Here is a 20,374-nt window from a genome sequence, read left to right on the forward strand (position 1 = left end):
TGCAGTTTGCGTAGCAATTAGAAAGGTTAATTCCTCGTGTGCAACTTATTTCATGAAATAGGTGATTTTTTAAATTACATAAACACTGCACTAATTTGTAGCTGAAGTTTGCGTTGCTCTTGGAAGGGTATTGGAATGCCTTGTCTCCACCAGTCAATGTCCCCAGGACCTGGCTAAAGTCAGCCACAAGCTCCAACATAGACGATCAGAAGGTTAAATTGTTTTATCTACATGTCTCATAAAATGAGCAATTTGAGAGAAGAAAAAAAAATACAGAAATAAAAAGTTTATTTCTGATTGAATGTGTGGAAATGGGACAACGCTGTGCTATGGTTCCTCACAGAGCTAATGGAGACAAGGCATTTAATAACAATGCCCCATGTTTGTCCTAATGGCCTTTTGAGATTTTATTGCCAAGTAATGGTCTACTCAGAGGTCACATGTAATCCATGTTTTGATTCTTAGAAGTATTTATATTTAGATGCAACTTTGTGTTCTTTATTTTGGCTTTGTTTTGTCCATGTCTGGTCTGAATCATTCCATTTCCATGCCTCTGTCTCTGCCATACTGTTTGCAGTTAGTCAGCTGTAGTGAGGAGAAAGAAGGAAAGGATGGAAGCTGGAGGAGCTGCCAGAGGCATGGAGGGTAACTGAGAGCTACACAGACTCCCCAGCAATACCCCTCGCCTCCTTACCTAGCAGCCTTTTGTTCCTCTGTGTAGACCAATACTTAATTTATCACATTTTAAATTCACATTTATAACTTTTATAGCTCCTCGTTTTCTATTTAATCATTCTTCTGTTAAAGTGTGTGCATTTATGATGCTCTTTTAACTAGGTCCTCTATGCTTTTTCCTGAGGTCAAGTTTACTGGATTAAGAATGTTGTCAAAAAAGATCAAGCTCATAGACGATGAATGCATCTATGCTTACCTGCTAAGCAAACAGGCACTGAGATAAAATGCAGTCTCTATACAGTGAGCTTGTCTCTTCACCTCTGGAGGTGTGTATTTGACTGCGCCTGCATCACCATTTCTTGGATATGTGTTAGGATGTGTTCAGAGTACTTTTGAACACTTAATGACAGGACAGACAAATAAGAAATGAATGGGTCTTAGGGAACTTATGGGTCTTGAAATAGAGCATTTTTTCCTATATCAAGGCATTGTTACATGGTAATAATGTTTAACTTATGTAGGCCCTTGTGTGCAAATAGAACAGTACATGCAACAAATCTATAACTCCTCCCTAAATTTTCCTTACTTTCTAACTGCAAATGTTTCCCAGTTAAACTTAAGGGAACCATATTACGCTTTACGATAATCCTAATAATAAATACTATATCTATTTTTTCAAATATGAGAAAAAGTTACATTAAGGATGATATCATCCAAGCAGTAAACTGTATAGTTCTTCCACTGGTGGACATCAGTGTAATTCTTTGCAAAGACAAAGAAATTGTCTTCCCCCAAAATAGAGATATATTTGCTCATAGCAAGTGAGTTTATTGACATTTGCCAAAGAAAAGGGAAAGGTATATTCAAATAGAAATCATGTTTTAAAAAAGAAAAAAAAAGAAAATAGAGAACGCTGGCATAACAGTTGCACTGCATTTCCTAGGTGTGTAAATCTTCAGGTAACAATATCAGCACAATTCATCCTGTGTATGTAATGGGATTTCCTTGGTGTTTGAGCTCAGAGTTGGAATGAAGTGCAACAAAAGGGCACCACTCAATGCCTCTTTTAATATACAGTATTTGCACCTTATGACCCAAACCAAAATGATCATGGTCTTTGAAGAAAATATATAATTTTTACCCACGCTATGGAGAATTATGCATTTTAACTATTATATATGCGAGAATCCAGTTATTAACAAATCCACACATCTACCAAACAGCCATAATACTGTCATTTCCCATCCCCTCACTTTTTCTATCTAGAAAATGCTTCTATAAATTTGAAATTCCTATATTAGTTACCTAAATGACTATAATACCCTTTTGTGCTAGTACTGTCTTCTTGAATGTAATCATTTTGTACCTGTATTTTTCTAATTCAGTCTTGATTGTACTGTATGTATGCTATGATGGTATACTGTTCCTTAGGTGCATAGTTCGTTACAACCAACAGTTCTCGTGACAGGATAGCTGCTGTGCTGCGAACTCAGAGGAAATGTGTGGAGGTTTCGAGTCCAAAGGACTTATTGTACCATGTGAGCATCCATGAGACTGATAACTGAGAGAGTCTTGCATTTTGAGTGGTGGGGACAATAGCTTTCCCTGGTTTGCTACTTCTTTTTTCCTTTGCAGTAAAAGTGAAAGTCTGATCAGGACAGTTTATTAAACAAGGACGCTCCTGCAATCAGATAGAACAATTGAATGCTTGAGTTTTAACTTATTTATTACTGTTCCGTTTAGTTGAATAAAAACCAATAAAATATACAACTGAATATGCATCCATTTATACATGAACGTGTATAAGATAACATACCCTTTACTGGAATGTAGATCATGGCTTCCTTTTATTTATTTGTTTGTGAAGAAGAGGTTATGCCAGATATTTGAAGTCTCTTTCCTCTGATAGTTTGTACAACATGTGCTTAATCTAATTTATGCTACTGGTAACCATGACAGATGTGTTTTTTTGATTGTTACAGCCCAGTGGTTAAATGCAGCCTTGCCTTACTCGAACCCCTGCTTAGTGAGGGATCCCTCTGCCCCACCCCGCCTATCTACCCCCTTCCCCCCCACCCACCCATAAATCCTATGTCATAACACTGTTTGCTGATGCAACTATTATTCCTTTTACACTTTCTGCTGACGCAACTATTACTTCTTGAAAAACCTATTAAATAACATCTATTGCATCTGTGTGAAAAGATTTGTTGTTCATGCTGCTTTGTTAACACACGGTTACTCTCACTGAATACTGTATGCGCCTGCACTCGGACTGGACACGGCTCATGTTCTATTGGTGCAGGGGTCTCCAACCTTTCTTCATCTAAGGGCTACTTTAAAATAACAAAAGTGGCCAAGAGCTACTTGCATCACATCGCTTACATTTATTTACATAACACACATAAGCTGAATGAAGCTACTGTTTGCTGAAATTGCAATAGCCAAAGCTTATGAAAAATCTTCACTTCACGTCAAGGTTCATGACTATTTTATTTCTTTTAGCCCACTGAAAATATTCCCATCAGGGTCGAAGAAAGATTTACCACTTTACACGTCTATGGCCCACAAAGTTAGCTACCTCACTTTTAATATCGTGCTAATTTTGTGTCTCAGTTTGTCAACCTATTGGCGAGCTACTTGTTGCAGGCCCCTGTGGTGGTGTTATAGTGTAGTGTAAGTTGATCACTGGAATGGTAGAACCAATATCCCACAACAGATTCATACTGTGATGTTGATCTGAAAAAAATATTTTTTAAATATTTCATTCATATTACTATATGGTGTTATGTAACATATAGGCCTACAGTCAGAAGTCATTTTATATTTATTTATATTTCTCATTTATAAGTGATTAATACATCACCACACGCTATATCCTATAATAACTATGTCGTTAAGGCTAATTACTGGTCAAATGGATATTTCTGTATCTTGATTAGTTTCTATTACACTTTTATAACATTGAAAATAATGGAACCATGTACACTTGTACAGTGCTCCAGTTATACATGTCTAACTATTTGGTGTTCTTCCATAAACAGTATTCAGTATGTGGCTCTGATCTGACATCTAAAGGCAAAATCGGATCGAAGGTTAAGAAACAAAACGAAATCTGTGCAGTGAAATCTCAAGTCAACACAAAGTATGTGTTATGTATTCCGAAGCGCCTGTTTAATGCTTATTTAGATTATAAAAATAAGTGTTGACAGACAATACTAAACTAAATACGTTTTATGGTTAGCCCACGTGACTCCTGTCACATGACAACGCCCTGTTAAAGATACTGCTGCTAACTGACAAAATGGCAGCGTTCTTACAGTGGAGAAAATTTGTTTTCTTTGACAAAGACACGGTGAAGGATCCTGTGGATAATGGGAAAAACTTTGTTTTTCCAAGCGGAGTATCGGCTTGTGACTCCGGCCGGGGTCATATTGTTCTGGGAGATATCCTTTAACAGCACTAGTTAGCTAACGTTAGTTCAGCTAATGTTGTTGTAGGTTACTGACAGCTGATGCTAGCCACGACTCAGCAAACCTCAAACAGGTTATTTGGTAACGTTATCCGTACCGGGAAATGAATAACTTTACCTTCACAGTAACTCGAAGCAATGGGCTGAAGACTGAACGAAATTAACGAACGGTAACGTTCAGCCAGGCTATGCTCCGTTCTGTGGAAACAGCGTCACACCAGACTACTGTTTAAAATCTTCCAATTAAGTTAAGTGTGGATTTGCTGTCCGGCAAAAAAAACACCAAACGTTGCTTAGCGGGAGACTTCATGAGTCGTTGGGAGCCACTTTCCATTTCGGTTTTATATTCTACACACTGAACCGCTACAAGCTTAATGACTACTATTGACAAACCTACAGTCCTCCACCTCCATAGTAATGTTATCTTGGCAAACTTAGCTACTAGCTTACGGGTAGGCGATAGCTAGTCGCGTGATTTAATTTAAAGCTGGGCATTTTATTAAAATAATATTCTGCGCTTTGGGTCTGACGGTGTTTTTTTTGTCCATATGTCCAAGGTTTCAATCATGGTGTGGCGGTATCATTACAAGCAACCCGACATAGATTAGTTTTAGTAATGTATGAACAAATGCAGAGGACATGTTCTCTCTCTACACTAGCTTTTATATTTTTGAAGCACCAGCTAAACGGCTTTTATACAACACTGCCTTGCAGAAATACTAGGATAAGATTGAATGGAATTTGTTTTACCTTCTAGCTAAGTGTTCAGTGATGACAGTCTAGCTTTGGTTACCATATCCTAAAACTACAATGACCACAGGAATGACCGCCCATGGCATACATGCCCTGCTTACTGCATCTCTTGCTACAACTGTACATAATTGTCCTTAACCTCTGCAATGTTACATATGGATGGCAAAATCTGGCTTTTGACGCGCTCCCTGCAGTTGACATCTTTTCAGGCCTACAAGTTGCGGGTAACTCATCTCTACCAGCTGAAGCAGCACAGCATCCTTGTGTCAGTGGGGCAGGATGAACAGGGAATAAACCCTCTAGTAAGTGAGCAGTTCTCCAGAGAAGCCTAACATACAGAACAAGTGTGACAATGACTTTAACGGACCACCACTAAACAGAATCGGTACTCATTTTTCAGGTAAAGGTCTGGAACCTTGAAAAGAGAGACAGTGGAAATCCTCTGTGCACTAGGATTTTCCCTGCAATTCCTGGCAGCAAACCGACTGAAGTGTCTTGCCTCAGTGTACACGAAAACCTCAACTTCATGGCTATTGGTAAGACCCAAAGAAAGGGTCGGCTTTCTGTCAGTTGAACTAGTAATCACTGCTTGGTTAACAGAGTTTTCTCCTCCCAGTTCATAATGCTCGTTGTGTTGCTTGACAGGCTTCACAGATGGCAGTGTGGTTTTGACCAAAGGTGACATCACCAGAGATCGACACAGTAAAACTCTGACTCTGCACGAGGGAACCAGCCCAGTCACAGGCCTTGCTTTCCGCCAAGTGGCAAAGGTCACACATCTGTTTGTTGCCACTCTGGAGAAAGTCCATGTAAGTCTGCTCCCTCCCAGAACATTTGAGTGCATGCAGAAAATAGACCTCAACTCTTCTGGAACTTTGCTTTTATCATTTGTCAGTTCATCCAGGAAGGTTTAGAGAACCTAATAACTGTCATTTCCTCAACCTGAAGATGACCATACTGTACAGTCCTTCTATGTCATTCTGACCTCCTTGTCTCCCCCTGCTCAGTGCTACACCCTGTCCATCAAGGAGTATCCCAAAGTAGAGTTGGACACCCATGGCTGTGCGCTGCGCTGCTCCTCCCTGACAGATCCCTCCCAGGACTCCCAGTTCATCGTGGCTGGGGATGAATGCGTCTACCTGTACCAGCCTGATGAACGAGGGCCCTGCTTTGCCTTCGATGGACACAAACTGTTGGCTCACTGGCACCGCGGATATCTGTTTTTACTTATCAGGGACGCAAAGTCACCCAACAAGTAAGGACAGCACTGAATAAATTGGATGACTGTGTATTGATCATTGTGGGGATAAAATGATGGTTGAGCAGGTTCATTGGCAAGAGCGAAGCTGTGTTTACATGCCACTTTAGTTGCTCACATGGTAGTCTATATCGACAACGTTTAATTTCTGGGATTGTTCAGGTCCGCCAGAAATTCTGCCGGATGTCCCTCATTTCGGCCGGATGTCCATTACCTTCCTCTTCCTTTGTGTTGGCATTCTAAACTCCCGTTGATTTATGAGGACTATGGTTAACTACTCCTCAGATCTCTGCAGGGTAAATCCTAGTCTAGCTTTGCCAGACCCTCCTCCAAAGCACGCTGAAGGAGGGTCTGGCTACACCACATAGCATTCTGGGATGGGAGGAAAACGGCTCTGGTTTAATGGCATTTCTTTAAACCAATCAGAATCATCATGGGCGGTGATAACCTTTGCACAGAGCCACTGCAAAATAGTTGTGCGAGAGAAAACTCAGATTGGACAGATAGTCTAGCTAGCAGTCTGGAGAGATCTGAGGAGCAGTTAACCATAGTCCTCAGAAATCCACCAGAGGTTAGAACGCCAACACAAAGAAAGAGGAAGGGGATGGAAAAGACATGCATCAGGCGGAATATCCTGCAGCACCGGAGCAATTCCGGAAGTGGAACGCAAAGGATATAGACTAGATTAAAATTGTAAATAGTAAATAAATTGTAGATAGTTTGAAGCTGCAGGAGGTAGAAAGAAAAAAAAATGCAAGGTTTTGAAGTAGAGTAAGACCTCTTCCTGCAGCTCTCCCTCTTCCCTCTCTGTCACTCAGGCATATTCATGCACAGAACAGCCAATAGGAATTCTCTCTCTCGCTCTCTCTCTCGCTCGCTCTCTCGCTCGCTCTCTCGCTCTCGCTCTCTCGCTCTCTCTCTCGCTCTCGCGCTCTCTCTCTCTCTCTCTCTCTCTCGCTCTCCCACCCACCAGTGATTGGCCAAAGTCTCCCATCGTGGCTAAATTATCTAAAGCCTGGAAAAAGAGCCAAGAGGAGGTGCAGAAGTCTAGTTTTCTCTCTGACCACTTGAATTACAATATGCCGCAAGATTATAATGGATTTTTTTGCCCAACGCCAAAATAAGGTGCCTACCTTAGCTTTAATTACTGGTTTTAAACAAGTCAAACTAAATTTCAGTTTGACGGCATGAATAATATTTTACAATGTATCTGACCCTTCCTATATTGAAGAACAGGCAGCAGTTACTTAATTGTTAAATGATAAACAAATCAAGCAAACTACTACATGTGAAAAATATATCAAACAGCATTATTATTATTATTCAACACTGTCATGAAAACCTGCTGTGCCTCACATTCTGGGGTGTTACCACAAGTGCAACATGCTTGAAAGTTTCCCCCATTGAGGGGGAAGCATTGCAGCACATATGGCTGTGCCAGTAATTTAAAAGAAAATACTTGCTTACCTGACTGATTTTACAAAGTGAAAATGAAGTGTTTTAAATCCCATGTTTTAGTCCAGCAATTGATGAGCAGCTTCCCAAGTCTCACTGTCTTCCTATGAGCCTGTTGATTGGTTCCTTTTCTACCCAGGACAGAGTTTGGTAGCAGGGAGAACTCTCCGTCAGACAAACAGCTTCTGACCATCTATGACCTGGACAACAAGTTCATCGCCTACAGTGCCTCTTTTGATGATGTCATTGATGTGGTGGCAGAGTGGGGCTCCTTCTACATCCTGACCAGAGATGGAAAAATGTTTGTTCTTCAGGAGAAAGACACACAGACCAAACTGGAGGTGAGTCCGGAGTCCAGAGGGTACCGGCCGTCCTTGATGATTCCTGACAGTGATGAAGAGTTGGCTCCCTTGTGAATAAACTCACTGTCTAATCCTGTACTGTGGATCCGGCAGCAGGGTTGTAACCTCCTTAATTGTCTTTTTAAGATGCTGTTTAAGAAGAACCTGTTTGTGATGGCCATAAACCTGGCGAAGAGCCAGCACCTTGACAGTGACGGCCTGTCAGAGATCTTCAGACAGTACGGTGATCACCTTTACCTGAAGGGAGACCATGACGGTGCCATCCAGCAGTACATTCGGTAATTGCATCAATAAACATTAGCCAGGGCTTAAACTTTTGTTGTCTTAGATCTGACTGTGATATATGCTGTAGACCAGGGGTCACCAACCTTTTAGAAACTGAGAGCTACTTCATGGGTACTGAGTCATACGAAGGGCTACCAGTTTGATGCACTCTTCTGAAATAATACATTTGCTCAGTTTGCCTTTAGTTATAGATATCTAGATATAGATAGTCATCTATGTGAAGACACTGATCATGTTAATGATTTCTCACAATAATTATCAACAATGACTTAACAAGGTGGGAAACAGATAATATCAATATTCAATTTTAATTTTTAGAACAGGCCTGAGGGCTACTCATGTGGTCCTTGGGGGCTACCTGGTGCCCGCGGGCACCTTGTTGGTGACCCCTGCTGTAGACTCTATGGGCCAGATACACATACATTTGCGAAAGTAGAGTTATGTCAGCGCCATGTCCAACCTGCAGAAAGCGCACGCTGTGATACTTCAGTTTATGTCGTATTTACCAAACCTGCAGTTCATCGGGTAATCAGCGCCTTTCTCCGCCCACTATACCGTAAATTGCGCTGTAGCAAAGCATTAAGTACTGGTGCTATGATATGGCTGAGTGCAGACTGCCATATTCCCACTGCTGATGCTATGACTGTTTGAAATGATCCTGATGCCAATATTTCTAATGTAGCGAGGAGTTTAACAGCTGCTGGAATGGAATGTGAACACTGAGTTGGCGATTCAATGTCATCTTTGATTTCTTCCAGTAACTGTAATGTTGCATGGCTGCTTAATCGGTAACGTTTAATGATTTCGTGTTCACTCAACTGAAAAAGTGTGATCCTTGTTCAGCTCGTCTCCTTGGCCTATGTCTTCGTCTTGCTCGGATTACTGCTCCCATTTCACCAGGAGGCATATGCTAGGAAACCCGCTTGCACCTGCTTTTAAGACGCAGAGAATTTTCACCGCAAAATAGAGGCGCGCGATCATGGCCGGTGTTTGTACATACCGCGGAATACATAATTGGGCGCACTTTAAGCTTCCCCTCCCATCTGTTTATGGGAAACTCCCACTTGACCCTCCCGTGAATGCATATGCGTGACACGGAAAAGCGCAATTTGCCATTTTTAGTTCCCGCAACAGGCAGTCTGTGCTTTTACCTCTGTGCGGCCTGTTTGTACATACCTCGCCATGCTTTTACGCGCTCGTTGCGAAACAAATACGCCTGAAGTGGGCGCGAAAGCGTTAGTACATCTGGCCCCAAGAGAGGACTGCATTGGGATTAACACAAATCTCGCCGGAGCAGGCGGTTTTAACGGGGGCTGCTGCTGGAAGCAGGCGATCCAAGAATAGACAGCGGTTCCTGGGATTTAGGAGCGTTGATCATCCCTGATCAGTGCTGTAACCGACTGTTAGGTTTGCCTAGCTAGGTTTCATTAGAAAATCAGCAACGCACACAGTGCATCCAGTTAAACACCATCAAAACACTTTATTAACACTCCTCTACTCCCTCAATCTTACTGTGCACTGTGCCCCGCCCCTTTCTCCTATGGCGGCCTGAGGGATCCAATCAACAGGGACTTTAACTTAAAATCTGCTTGTGCTTTAAAACACAGGGAAATTAAACGAAATAAAACAACCTGAGCAATATAAACCACAGCCATCAACACGTTCTAAAGTACGTGAAATAAATAAATGAATACAATGTCACTGTAGGCGGTAATGGTCAGAAATCCACCAGGAGTGGGCTGGAGCGGGTTAAGAAAACAGTCCGGCGCAGGGCTCTAATGTGCGTGTGTCCACTATTACACCATGTGGAAATGTAGAAGAGAGAAAAGCAGCCATGGTGACTTTGTGGGGTTTTCAATGTTTTCAAGACTGGGCTTTTGTTCAGTGTCCCCATTGACAAAACTGATGTTAAAACATCACTGTATTTCCCCACAGCACCATTGGGAAACTGGAGCCATCGTACGTGATCAGGAAATTCTTGGACGCGCAGAGGATCCATAACCTGACGGCATATCTGCAAGCCCTGCACAGGCAGTCCCTGGCCAACGCAGACCACACCACACTGCTGCTCAACTGCTACACCAAGCTGAAGGACAGCTCCAAGCTGGAGGAGTTCATTAAGGTGACTGACCAGTAAAAGTAAGCCATGAGCAGGGACGTGCAAAGGATTTTAAAGGGGCAGGCACCTTAATTCATAAAAGGCAATTATCCCATAGACAAGTTTAAGGCGGGGAGTCTGGTGGTCCTCCCCCAGGAAGGTTTGAGCATCAAACACTTCATTTCCTGCATTCTGCTGAATTCTTATGCACCTTTTGTGCCTTTTTACATCAATTTATGATTGAAATGTCTTTATTTATGAAAAAGGAAAAGGAAAACATAACATTCAGGCACCAGGTGACAATTTTTCTCATTTAATTTTATCCCTGCTCAGTCAACACACATGTAGGCATGATTTACTCCTTCCCCTCTTTGGGGTCTTTTGTTTGGGGAAGTAACCTCTTTACATGTGCATGTGGCACCTTTCATGTTAATGACACATTAATTCATCTTCACTAAGTAACCCCTGGACTTTAACAGCTCAGATGTGTTTCAGCAAGATTTCTGCTCATTTAAACATATCCCTCATATCTCTGTGTTCTTTGAGTCCAGAATAAAGTCGTCATTTAATGAGAATAAAGTCACTGTATTTCAAGAAAAAATCCACCTGCCCGACAGTCTGCTGTGCATTACATGAATGCTCCGCTGATGTGGTAGTTTGCCCTTCAGACTGTCTGACGGACACAGACACACTTTGGGTCTCTCTGGATGCATAAGCATATGTGCGTTCTTCACTAAAAAAAGTCTCGGTGCCCACACAGGAGGACCAACCTGATATTTTGATCCAATCAATATATCTGTTCAGCAGGGTAGGCTGTGCACAACAAAACACCCCCATTTAAAGGCCACTTTCTCTCTGGAAGGCCAAACGGCAGCTGTTCAAGCCCCCTCCCCGCTCTATCTGTGCACGTGCCAGGTGCTGGTGAAGGTTTTTGTGATAAATGCAGGTAAAAAAAAAGTGAAGGGACTCGTACAGTAAAACAGCTTCTTGACGATGAGCTAAGTGGTTTCCATTAGAGAACAGCCGGGCCTCAGTAACAGTACAACACAGTTTACAGGTCACTAATGGCTGCCGTATTATAACAGCATGGTCCTCTGTATTTCAACAGAGCAGTGAAAGTGAGGTCCACTTTGACGTTGAGATCGCCATCAAGGTTCTTCGGCAGGCCGCCTACCACAGCCATGCTGTTTTCTTGGCTGAGAAACACATGCACCATGAATGGTACCTGAAGATCCAGCTGGAAGACCTCAAGGTAAAAAATATGCATGTTGCTGAAATATAAAATTTGTTTCCCCCTGTTAACAATTTTCCACAAATGTCACACCACTTCTTCTGAGTCATAACTCAAAAGTCAAATCTAAACACACAAACATACTGTGTTTCTTTTGTTGTAAACGTCCATAAATCTGTTTAAAAATCATTAAAAAGGTGCTGCTTCTAATCATCAGGGGTCTCATTTATGAACGTGGCGTACACACAAAACGGAGCTGAAAATGTGCACATGCCACTTCTCACGCAAAGGTTGTGATTTATAAAAAACAAACTTGAAGGGAGAATGTGCGGTCCTTCACGCAAACTTTGACCCATGCATACGCACATTTTGGAGACAATGGGAATTGGCAACGCAGATGGTGAGGTGGTGAACTGAAGTCAGACTGCAGAAAGTAAATGTGGGGATAACGATTACTCGTGTAATATTTTCAAGTATTGATGCCTCACGCACATTTTTTCACTCCATATCATCCACGTTGTCATGAAGATTAAATCCAGCAGTGTTATTTGCGCTTGTACTAAGTGATATTTGTTCCATAAACACCTTGTAAAATCCAACTCAAATCTTTAATAAAAATGTGTTCTTAATGTTATATTGGCGCTGCCTCACCATCACATTGTCTGCTACGGAGCGCAGGAGGAGGAGATGGCCCGACTGGAATACAGGATAGCATCAAATACCCTAGCATTAGATAACTGCATCATAATAATAATAATAATAATAATAATAATAATAATAATAATAATAATAATAATAATAGCTAAATATCTGTCTTTAATACTGTGCATATATCATCAAATGTCAGTCTAGAAATACAGACGTTAATCGCGCAATCGTTACACTTAATGACCTCGTTATCAGTCCGAACTTTAACACTGTTTGTGACAAAACCTGCATGAAGAAACGTGTGTTTGCCTATTAGACTTTCTTTCATCTTCAAATTGTATGTCGGGGTGGGGGGGGGGGGGGTACCACTAGTTGATGCTGTGATTTTGGCAAGGTGTTAACAATCACAAATTGTTGTAAACATATAAATACTGCGGTGACCCTTGTGCGTAATGCTGCATGATGGCACTGCTGGCCTGCAGGAGGACTACACCAATGGAAGAAACAGGAGAGAAAGAGACTTCAGGGACCATGACGATAACTGGCTAATATGCCGATTTAGATTCTCTTCCCGAGCGTCTGAGAAGTTTTTAGCTTTTTCCCTGCCAGTCGTCATGATGCGGCGTAACGAAAGAACAACTGCCAGGTTCATTAACATACTGATCAGCATTCATGAGGTGCTTTGCATTGACTATTTATGGTTAAAAATGGGCGTGTACAGGGCGGGATAAGAGGCTGATTCACGTATGCACACTTGTGGGTAATCTGTGATTTATAAAGGGAACATTGCTTACAGATGTGTGTACGCACGGTTTATAAATCAGTTTTTTTTTTTTGGTGCACGCCATTTTTGGCTTTTAGTAAGGATCCTACACACAGTTTTATATATGGGACCCCTGGTGATTGTGTCAGTGTGACAACTAGTACCCAAAGCAGAGGGACTTTGTATGATGCAGATCTGCCAAAATGTAAACAAAAAAGCTGTATGCTAAAACACTGAGGTGTAGATAGTTTGAAGTTTATTACTTGGATATTCAGCAGCAAGTTGTGTGGTGCAGGATAAAGTTTGACTAATGTTCCACAGGTCTTAGTTTTACCTCAAGATCTGATATTGAAGCCTGGCACTGTGCACAGCTGGACAGTTGATGGGAGCTGACATTTTGAAGCTGGGGACCATCTCAAAAGTTCATGCAAAAAAGCCAAGAGAGATTTTCTATTTTTTAATCAATAGGTCTCTCACTTTCTTTCATAGACGCTTCAAACCGAATGTATTTCCGTCTGGACCTCCTCCCATTGCATACACAAACATCGTTCTTATAATGATGCTCTTGGGTCCTATGAGCTGTTATGGACTAGTTTTGTCGATAACTTTCTCTTTTTTTAATCCTAGCTCGCTTTGTGAGCAGCAAAATGTATCTTCTATATGTACAAGAAACAGAAATGGCAGAAGACAATTTAACTTAACATGGAAAATTAAGCGGTTTAGACAATATCAAACAACTTCCTGTATAGGCCCAAGCCTAATTTTTGTGAGATACAGATATTAGCGTTTCATTACTCCCGGAGCACCCACAACAGTATTTGATGGGCACAGAAGTTCCGTTCCCTGAAACCCCTTTCAGACATGTGAGGCCTGTTGCAATTATTACACCGTTGCGATTATCATTCGTCCATTCTCTGTTCTCTGATCTGCTTTTATTCACATTTTAAATTTGCGCATAAAAACAGCTGGATGGGCAATATTCGCTACCTCATTATTTATTTGACAAATGCGTTTCCATCGCCTATTTGTTGCATAAACTCTTCATCGACAAAAGTAGAAAAACACCTCAAGCAATTGGAAAACCTTTTTAGTGATATTGTGAAGTTTTGTGGAATTTAGTTGCTTCCCTCCGGCTTTTCTAAGCGGATTTATTTTTTTATTTGACATTATTAGATTATTTGTTTAATTCACTTTAAAATATTTGGATGGAAACATGGCTTTGTGTCCCCCCGGTGCATATTAAAAGCCAGATAAAGCCAGCAATGTTCCATATTCTGTGTCTTTACTATGTTTCTCTTCCAAAACCCAGAACTATCAGGAAGGGCTGCGTTACATTGGACGTCTGCCTTTCGAACAAGCTGAGAGCAACATGAAGCGTTACGGAAAAACACTGATGCACCATGTACCTGAAGGTACCACGCTGCTCCTGAAGGGTTTATGCACCAACTACCAACCCAGTGGAGACACAGCTGAGAAAGACAGTCTGGGTAGGGGTCTGGTCAACAAGGTCAGTCTGCTTTTGTTTTGTGTTTAAGACTAACTCCTGTCATTTTCACGTGATGCTGTAATATCCCTGTGGTCCGAAAATTTCCAGAGTGATATAATGTCAGAAATGTTCTTCTAAATGACTGTGCATCTTTGTTTTGGTTTAAGGCCAACTCCGAGGAATTCATCCCAATTTTTGCCAACAACCCCCGCGAGCTGAAAGCCTTCCTGGAGCACATGATCGAGGTGGAGCCCCGTTCTCCCCAGGGTGTGTACGACACACTGCTGGAGCTCCGGCTACAAGACTGGGCACACGAACAGGACCCTGTGGTCAGTCCAAAACACACAATCTAGCTGTTAATCCTGCATAATACATTTATAATACAGTTTGTGGCACATAGAGATTGCTGTGTTATGTTATTCCAGAGATTAAGGGTGCTTTCACACCTAAGCAGTTTGGTCTGTTTAAACCCTGGAGCGTTCCGTCAGATAGTCCGGTTGGTTTGGGTCGGTGTAAAAGCTCATTCAAACTCTGGTGCAGATCAAACAGAGTTCAGTTCACTTCAGGTGAGACCGCGATCCGACCCAAGTACAGGAAGTGAACCAAAAACAAAGCGTTTACTAGCCTGCAATTTCAAACTTGCACACAATTTCGACTTCTGCGGTATATGATTTAACATCCAAATCCATAACCTGTTATAACAACACATTACTGGTCGTCTGTGTGACAACACATCATGATCTCTCCTTCCCTCGCTGTCTGTCAGCTGCTCATATTGTTCGTCTTCTTCTAAAATATTAGAAACACTAAAGCAGAACCAGAAAACCCAAGACGTTATAAATTTGGTGTAGCTCCATTATTTCTGAGGAAGGAAGTGTCGGCGAGTTTCACTCAGATATTCTGTCCAGTAGACAAGCGACTGTTTCAACCGTGTGACCAGTGTTGTAGTCAAGACCACCCAAACCGGGACCAAGACATTAACAAGTGTATCGAGACCGAGACAAGACCAAGACTTTGAGGGGTTGAGACCGAGTCAAGACCAAACGGCTGAAACTACATCCCTGAAGCATACAGTATATTCACAGCTAGCTAATATGTATCGCTAATATTGTCTAAATCACTTTGGGTGAGGTGTTAAGAGATTTCTGAAGAGTTTTGGTACAGAGGCAGATTGATAACGTTAGCTAGCTAGCTTTGCTAGCGTCACTTAACACTTAGCTTCTTTATGCTTCCTTACTAAGGGCTGATAAAATGTTAGGTGGTCCCAGCTGTCAGCGTTACATTGCAGAAATGACACATTGCTGTGTGATTTCTTTTAGATGTTGCTTTGCAGATAAAGTCCTTATGGTCCAGGTAACCATGTTGTATTACCGAGGATTTGGCTGACATCTCCCAGACAGCCAGAGCTCCTTCTCCTTTCTCCTATTTACTTTGGGAGTGTGTGTTAAGGGGGGGGGAGAGGGGGTTAACAGTGATACATTTCATACTAGAAATGAGTCAAGATATTGGTTGCATTTGAAGCAGGAAGTTTTACATCCAATCACAGTAATGATGTTAACTCATAAATCAGACGATAACAGGATATTTAGTGATTGGTCTTTATCTGAGACGGTGGTCAATTCCGAGACGAGACCTTCAAAAAGTCTTAAGACCAACACCAATCTAGACAATAACAACACCGCGTGTGACCTTTTGTTTACAATGTTTGGTGCGTGCAACAATGTTGCATCTTCACCCCCGAATCGCACCGAGTCTACCAAACTATAGGTGTGAAATCACCCTTAGAAAGAATTTAGTTTAACTTAAATTTTTTTTTTCTAATGCATATGTTTGGCAGAGAAAAAAGGTCCTGCAGGGGGAAGCTGTGTCACTGTTGAGGAGCGACAACACTGTGTTTGATAAGGCCCTGGTCCTCTGCCAGATGCACAACTTCAAAGAAGGCGTCCTCTACCTTTATGAGAAGGGTAAACTGTAAGTGAGACAGAACAGCGTCTGAATATGTATGAAGCAGGTGTGTGTGTGTCTGTCTGTCTGTCTGTCTGTCATGACTATGGATAAATTGGACATGATCTGTGTGCAGGTACCAGCAGATTATGCACTACCACATGCAGAATGAGGAGTATGGAAAAGTGGTAGAGGCCTGCAAGCGCTATGGGGATCAGGAGGGTTGCCTTTGGGAGCAGGCGTTGGGATACTTTGCCAGAAAAGAAGAGGACTGCAAGACCTACATCAGTGAGGTCCTACATCACATTGACCAAAACAACCTGATGCCTCCATTACTTGGTGAGCTGGTGGACATTTTACTTCATACTTGCATGCTCGTTTGCATTTCATCTAAAAACGCCATTAGAATGGGTTCAGGTGAAGATTGAGAACGTGGAGATGACACACGAGGTTGGGTTCACGAGGACGAGAAGAGATTTTAACACAATTTTTTTTTTGTGATTAACAGTTTTTTTTTTTTTTTTTTAACAAAGTACAAAACATTCAACTTGCAACATAAACATAATCCCCCCCCCCCCTCTCCCCCTCCATCATTACCACCCACCCAGACAAAAGTCAAGAAAAGGTGGCAGAATAACTACAATATTCCAATATTCTACAAAATAGACAATAAACCAAATAAACATATGTATAAATGACAACAGTGTAAGGTGTAGGTATGACACTGGGGGCGTGACAAATAAGCGACGCGAATATGCGAAATAATCGCCTACGAATACTTGTGACCAAAACAACGAAAAAAATTGACGTGCGAATTAATCACACGAAAAAAAGTCCCTGGTGTGTAAAGACCTTAAGCCTATTATACACATCTCTCCCCAGCACAGAGCTTCTTAGGAGCCCTCCAGAAAGCTCAGGTACTTTCCCCTTTTTCGAGTGCAGACATCCAACCTGGCAAACCGTTGTATGACATTTTTTCAAACGCCGCCACCCTGCCATTGATGGCACCCCTTCATTCTTCCATCCCCTTAAAAATGTTAACACTATTTTAAAGAAACCTTCAATGACAAAATATGTCACAAGTCATAAAATGAAAAACAAGCACTGTCAAAGGTTTTGCCACAAAATGAAAATGACTGGCTTCTCTCCTGTATAACTAACCTCTTCAGACCTAATAACAGCAGCGTGAGCTTCTAACTTCTAGTTGAAGCTGTGTGGGACCATCTAACTGAGCTACTACAAAATAATGACGCGCAAACCATAATCAAAGCACTACTCTCTCAATAATGAAAGTGCAAACAGAGACTGAGCCATTCTTTTCTTCAAGCATGATCCACTGCTCAGCCTAAGATATGGTCATGTTCTTTTTGTAGAAATATGAGCTTGTCCAGGTTTTCTGGCAGGAGTTGAGACCCTTGGCCACTAACTATTTTTCCTGCAGTTGAAAAGACAATTATTTAACAGTGATCCTGTTCTAAAGCACAAATAAATAACCATCAAACACTCAATAGGTGATTTTGTGGCAACAGATGCTCTTTTCTCCTCTGCATTTCATTCATTACAGCAGTAAACAAGGAAGTAGCTAGTCTAGTATCGATTCATGACCATTTTAAGACGACGGGAGAACATTTCTCTTTGTTTGATTTCATTAAAACTAACGTTATGCTTTGGATTGGGCATCCAGAACCAGTTCCAACTTGGAATCAAAAATTAAGATTTTTTTTTTACACTGAAATTTGGTTTAGAATCCGATCATCAGTTCCAAATTTAAGTAACTAACTAAGTTTTGGTTTCCATAGCTACCAGCGTACTTCCAGGCGCTTGTTGTGTGACAATATAAAAATAAAATGTTTGTTAAAGTTGTGAGGTCAAAGCCAGACTATGTCATGCTGGCTACTGCTCTGCACTTGTGTTCTGATATTGCTGGAATACTTTTCACCTCGACGAGAAATATTGTCATGTTTTAATATTGCGTGTATCACTAGTGTCTGTATCTCTAGTAGAATGTTGTTTGAAAAGAAGCACCGCACTAAATTTTGTTTTTTTTATGCTGCCGTAGTGGTGCAAACACTGGCACACAACTCGACAGCCACTCTCTCCGTCATCAAGGACTACCTCATCAATAAGCTGCAGAGGGAGAGCCAGCAGATAGAGGACGACGAACGCAAAATTCGCCAGTACCGTGAAGAAACGGCTCACCTCCGCTCTGAGATCCAGGAGCTCAAAACGAGGTGGGTCGCATTAAGGATGGCATTTCCATGAACTTTACTTTTGGACAGTCAGGATACATATATATCATTCCCCAGTCTTGTTTTTCATTGATAAACACCAGTTCCTTACTGCCATTCTGTCATCCTCATTTTTGTGACTTATATTGTTGCTTCTCTGTCAGTTACAGCCACTGTAGCTCGGGGGGGCGGGGGGGGGGGGTCGCAGTGGTGGCAAACAACTTGTGCTCATGGGACCTACAGATTGCCCTATATGGCTGTAAATCTTTCTTTTTTTTAAGATAATTTTTGGGCATTTTAGGCCTTTATTTCTATAGGACAGCTTAGACTTGAAAGGGGAGATAGAGGGGGACTGACATGCAGCAAAGGGTTGGAGTCAAACCCGTGGCCGCTGCGTCGAGGAGTAAACCTCTATATATGGGCGCCCGCTCTACGAGGTGAGCTACCCAGGCGCCCATGGCTGTAAATCTTAACCTTTCTTTTTCTACCCAGTGCTAAGATATTCCAGAAGACCAAGTGTAACATGTGCAACAGCCCCCTGGAGCTGCCGTCTGTTCATTTCCTGTGCAGCCACTCCTTCCACCAACACTGCTTTGAAAGCTACGCCGAGAGTGAGGCGGAGTGCCCGACCTGCACTCCCGAGAACCGTAAGGTCATGGACATGCTGCGTGCCCAGGACCAGAAACGTGACCTGCATGACCACTTCAACAGACAGGTAACAATACCTGAGCTTTGACTAGAAGGACGTTAACCAAAAACATTACAAGTTGTGTGTTTGATCGTTCCCTTCCTTTCATTCAGTATGATTTTCCTTCACCTGCTTTAATCTAATCTAATAACCTGCTTTACTCATTAGGTTAGACTTTGGTTTGATTGTAGCAGTTGACTGCAGAGCAGTGCACTTTTCCTGGACACCCCAGGAATGTTTGAGTTAATGCACGTTCTTGTGTCTGTTCTATGGTTTTCAGTTACGCAGCTCTAATGATGGTTTCTCTGTCGTGGCTGACTATTTTGGTCGAGGAGTGTTTAACAAGCTGACTCTGGTCACCGACCCACCTGGCAGCAAAACCGTTGGGAATCTGGAAGTCAACCTGCAGAGAGACCTTCTCATCCACACCAAGAGAAACTGTTAAAAAGCTCAGCTTGTGATTGTGGTCTGAATCCTACCTTAGCAGGCACTTTGTGTCCAGCTTCACGTCAGCACAGGCTCTCCACCACACGCTTTGCTGCACGGGATGCCTCTTTATTTAGCAGCAAACGCAGCTGCCTGCTTTTATTTCCTGTGATGGACCTCTTTGCATAATTGTGTTCCTAGTCATGATTCACTGGGGACTGTATAAATGTACTGAAGTTAAAAACATGTAATACTGTGTCTTAAAACCTTGCTGAATTTACTTCGATGTGTTTGCTCGTACTAGTAATCTTGCACATAAAACTCAAAAAGTTCAAATGTCTGTTATTAATGGAATTTTTGGAAGTCTGTCACTCTAACTTGAGGATTTAAATTGTGAATAAAGTCCTTATTAAGTGCATTTTGTCAATGTAGCATTGTCTCTAGGCTTTATGGGTTTTGCAGTTTGTAAAGTGGATTTTTTACAACGCTAATTTTACATCTACACACAGCTTTAAAACAAGATATTTGTCATCTGTCACTTGCATTCGTAAAAGTTATCTTCAGTTCAAATACAATAAAGTGAGTAAATAAACAATTAACTA

General features: G+C 41.8%; 2 protein-coding genes across 11 annotated transcripts in view; both read left to right on the top strand.

Moving 5' to 3' along the window:
* Nucleotides 1-2,867, top strand: part of LOC116058195 (HMG box transcription factor BBX) — a 32,204-nt gene extending 29,337 nt beyond the window's left edge. For all 10 annotated transcript variants that reach the window (XM_031310915.2, XM_036008968.1, XM_036008970.1 and 7 more), the window contains one exon: nucleotides 1-2,867. This exon is cut by the window's left edge and continues 1,171 nt beyond it. The gene's annotated coding sequence lies outside the window, so the exon portion shown is untranslated.
* A 1,112-nt stretch (nucleotides 2,868-3,979) lies between these two features.
* Nucleotides 3,980-20,188, top strand: vps11 (VPS11 core subunit of CORVET and HOPS complexes). Its single transcript, XM_031310966.2, has 16 exons — nucleotides 3,980-4,121; nucleotides 5,054-5,202; nucleotides 5,301-5,436; nucleotides 5,546-5,709; nucleotides 5,908-6,155; nucleotides 7,753-7,954; nucleotides 8,102-8,253; nucleotides 10,196-10,382; nucleotides 11,467-11,610; nucleotides 14,310-14,507; nucleotides 14,654-14,815; nucleotides 16,324-16,457; nucleotides 16,567-16,769; nucleotides 18,490-18,661; nucleotides 19,151-19,373; nucleotides 19,627-20,188. The coding sequence occupies exons 1-16, from the start codon at nucleotides 3,980-3,982 to the stop codon at nucleotides 19,789-19,791; spliced, it is 2,781 nt and encodes a 926-aa protein (XP_031166826.1). The 3' UTR covers nucleotides 19,792-20,188.
* The last annotated feature ends 186 nt before the right edge of the window (nucleotides 20,189-20,374 follow it).

Source organism: Sander lucioperca, chromosome 13 (assembly GCF_008315115.2).
Source record: "Sander lucioperca isolate FBNREF2018 chromosome 13, SLUC_FBN_1.2, whole genome shotgun sequence".
Taxonomy (NCBI): domain Eukaryota; kingdom Metazoa; phylum Chordata; class Actinopteri; order Perciformes; family Percidae; genus Sander; species Sander lucioperca.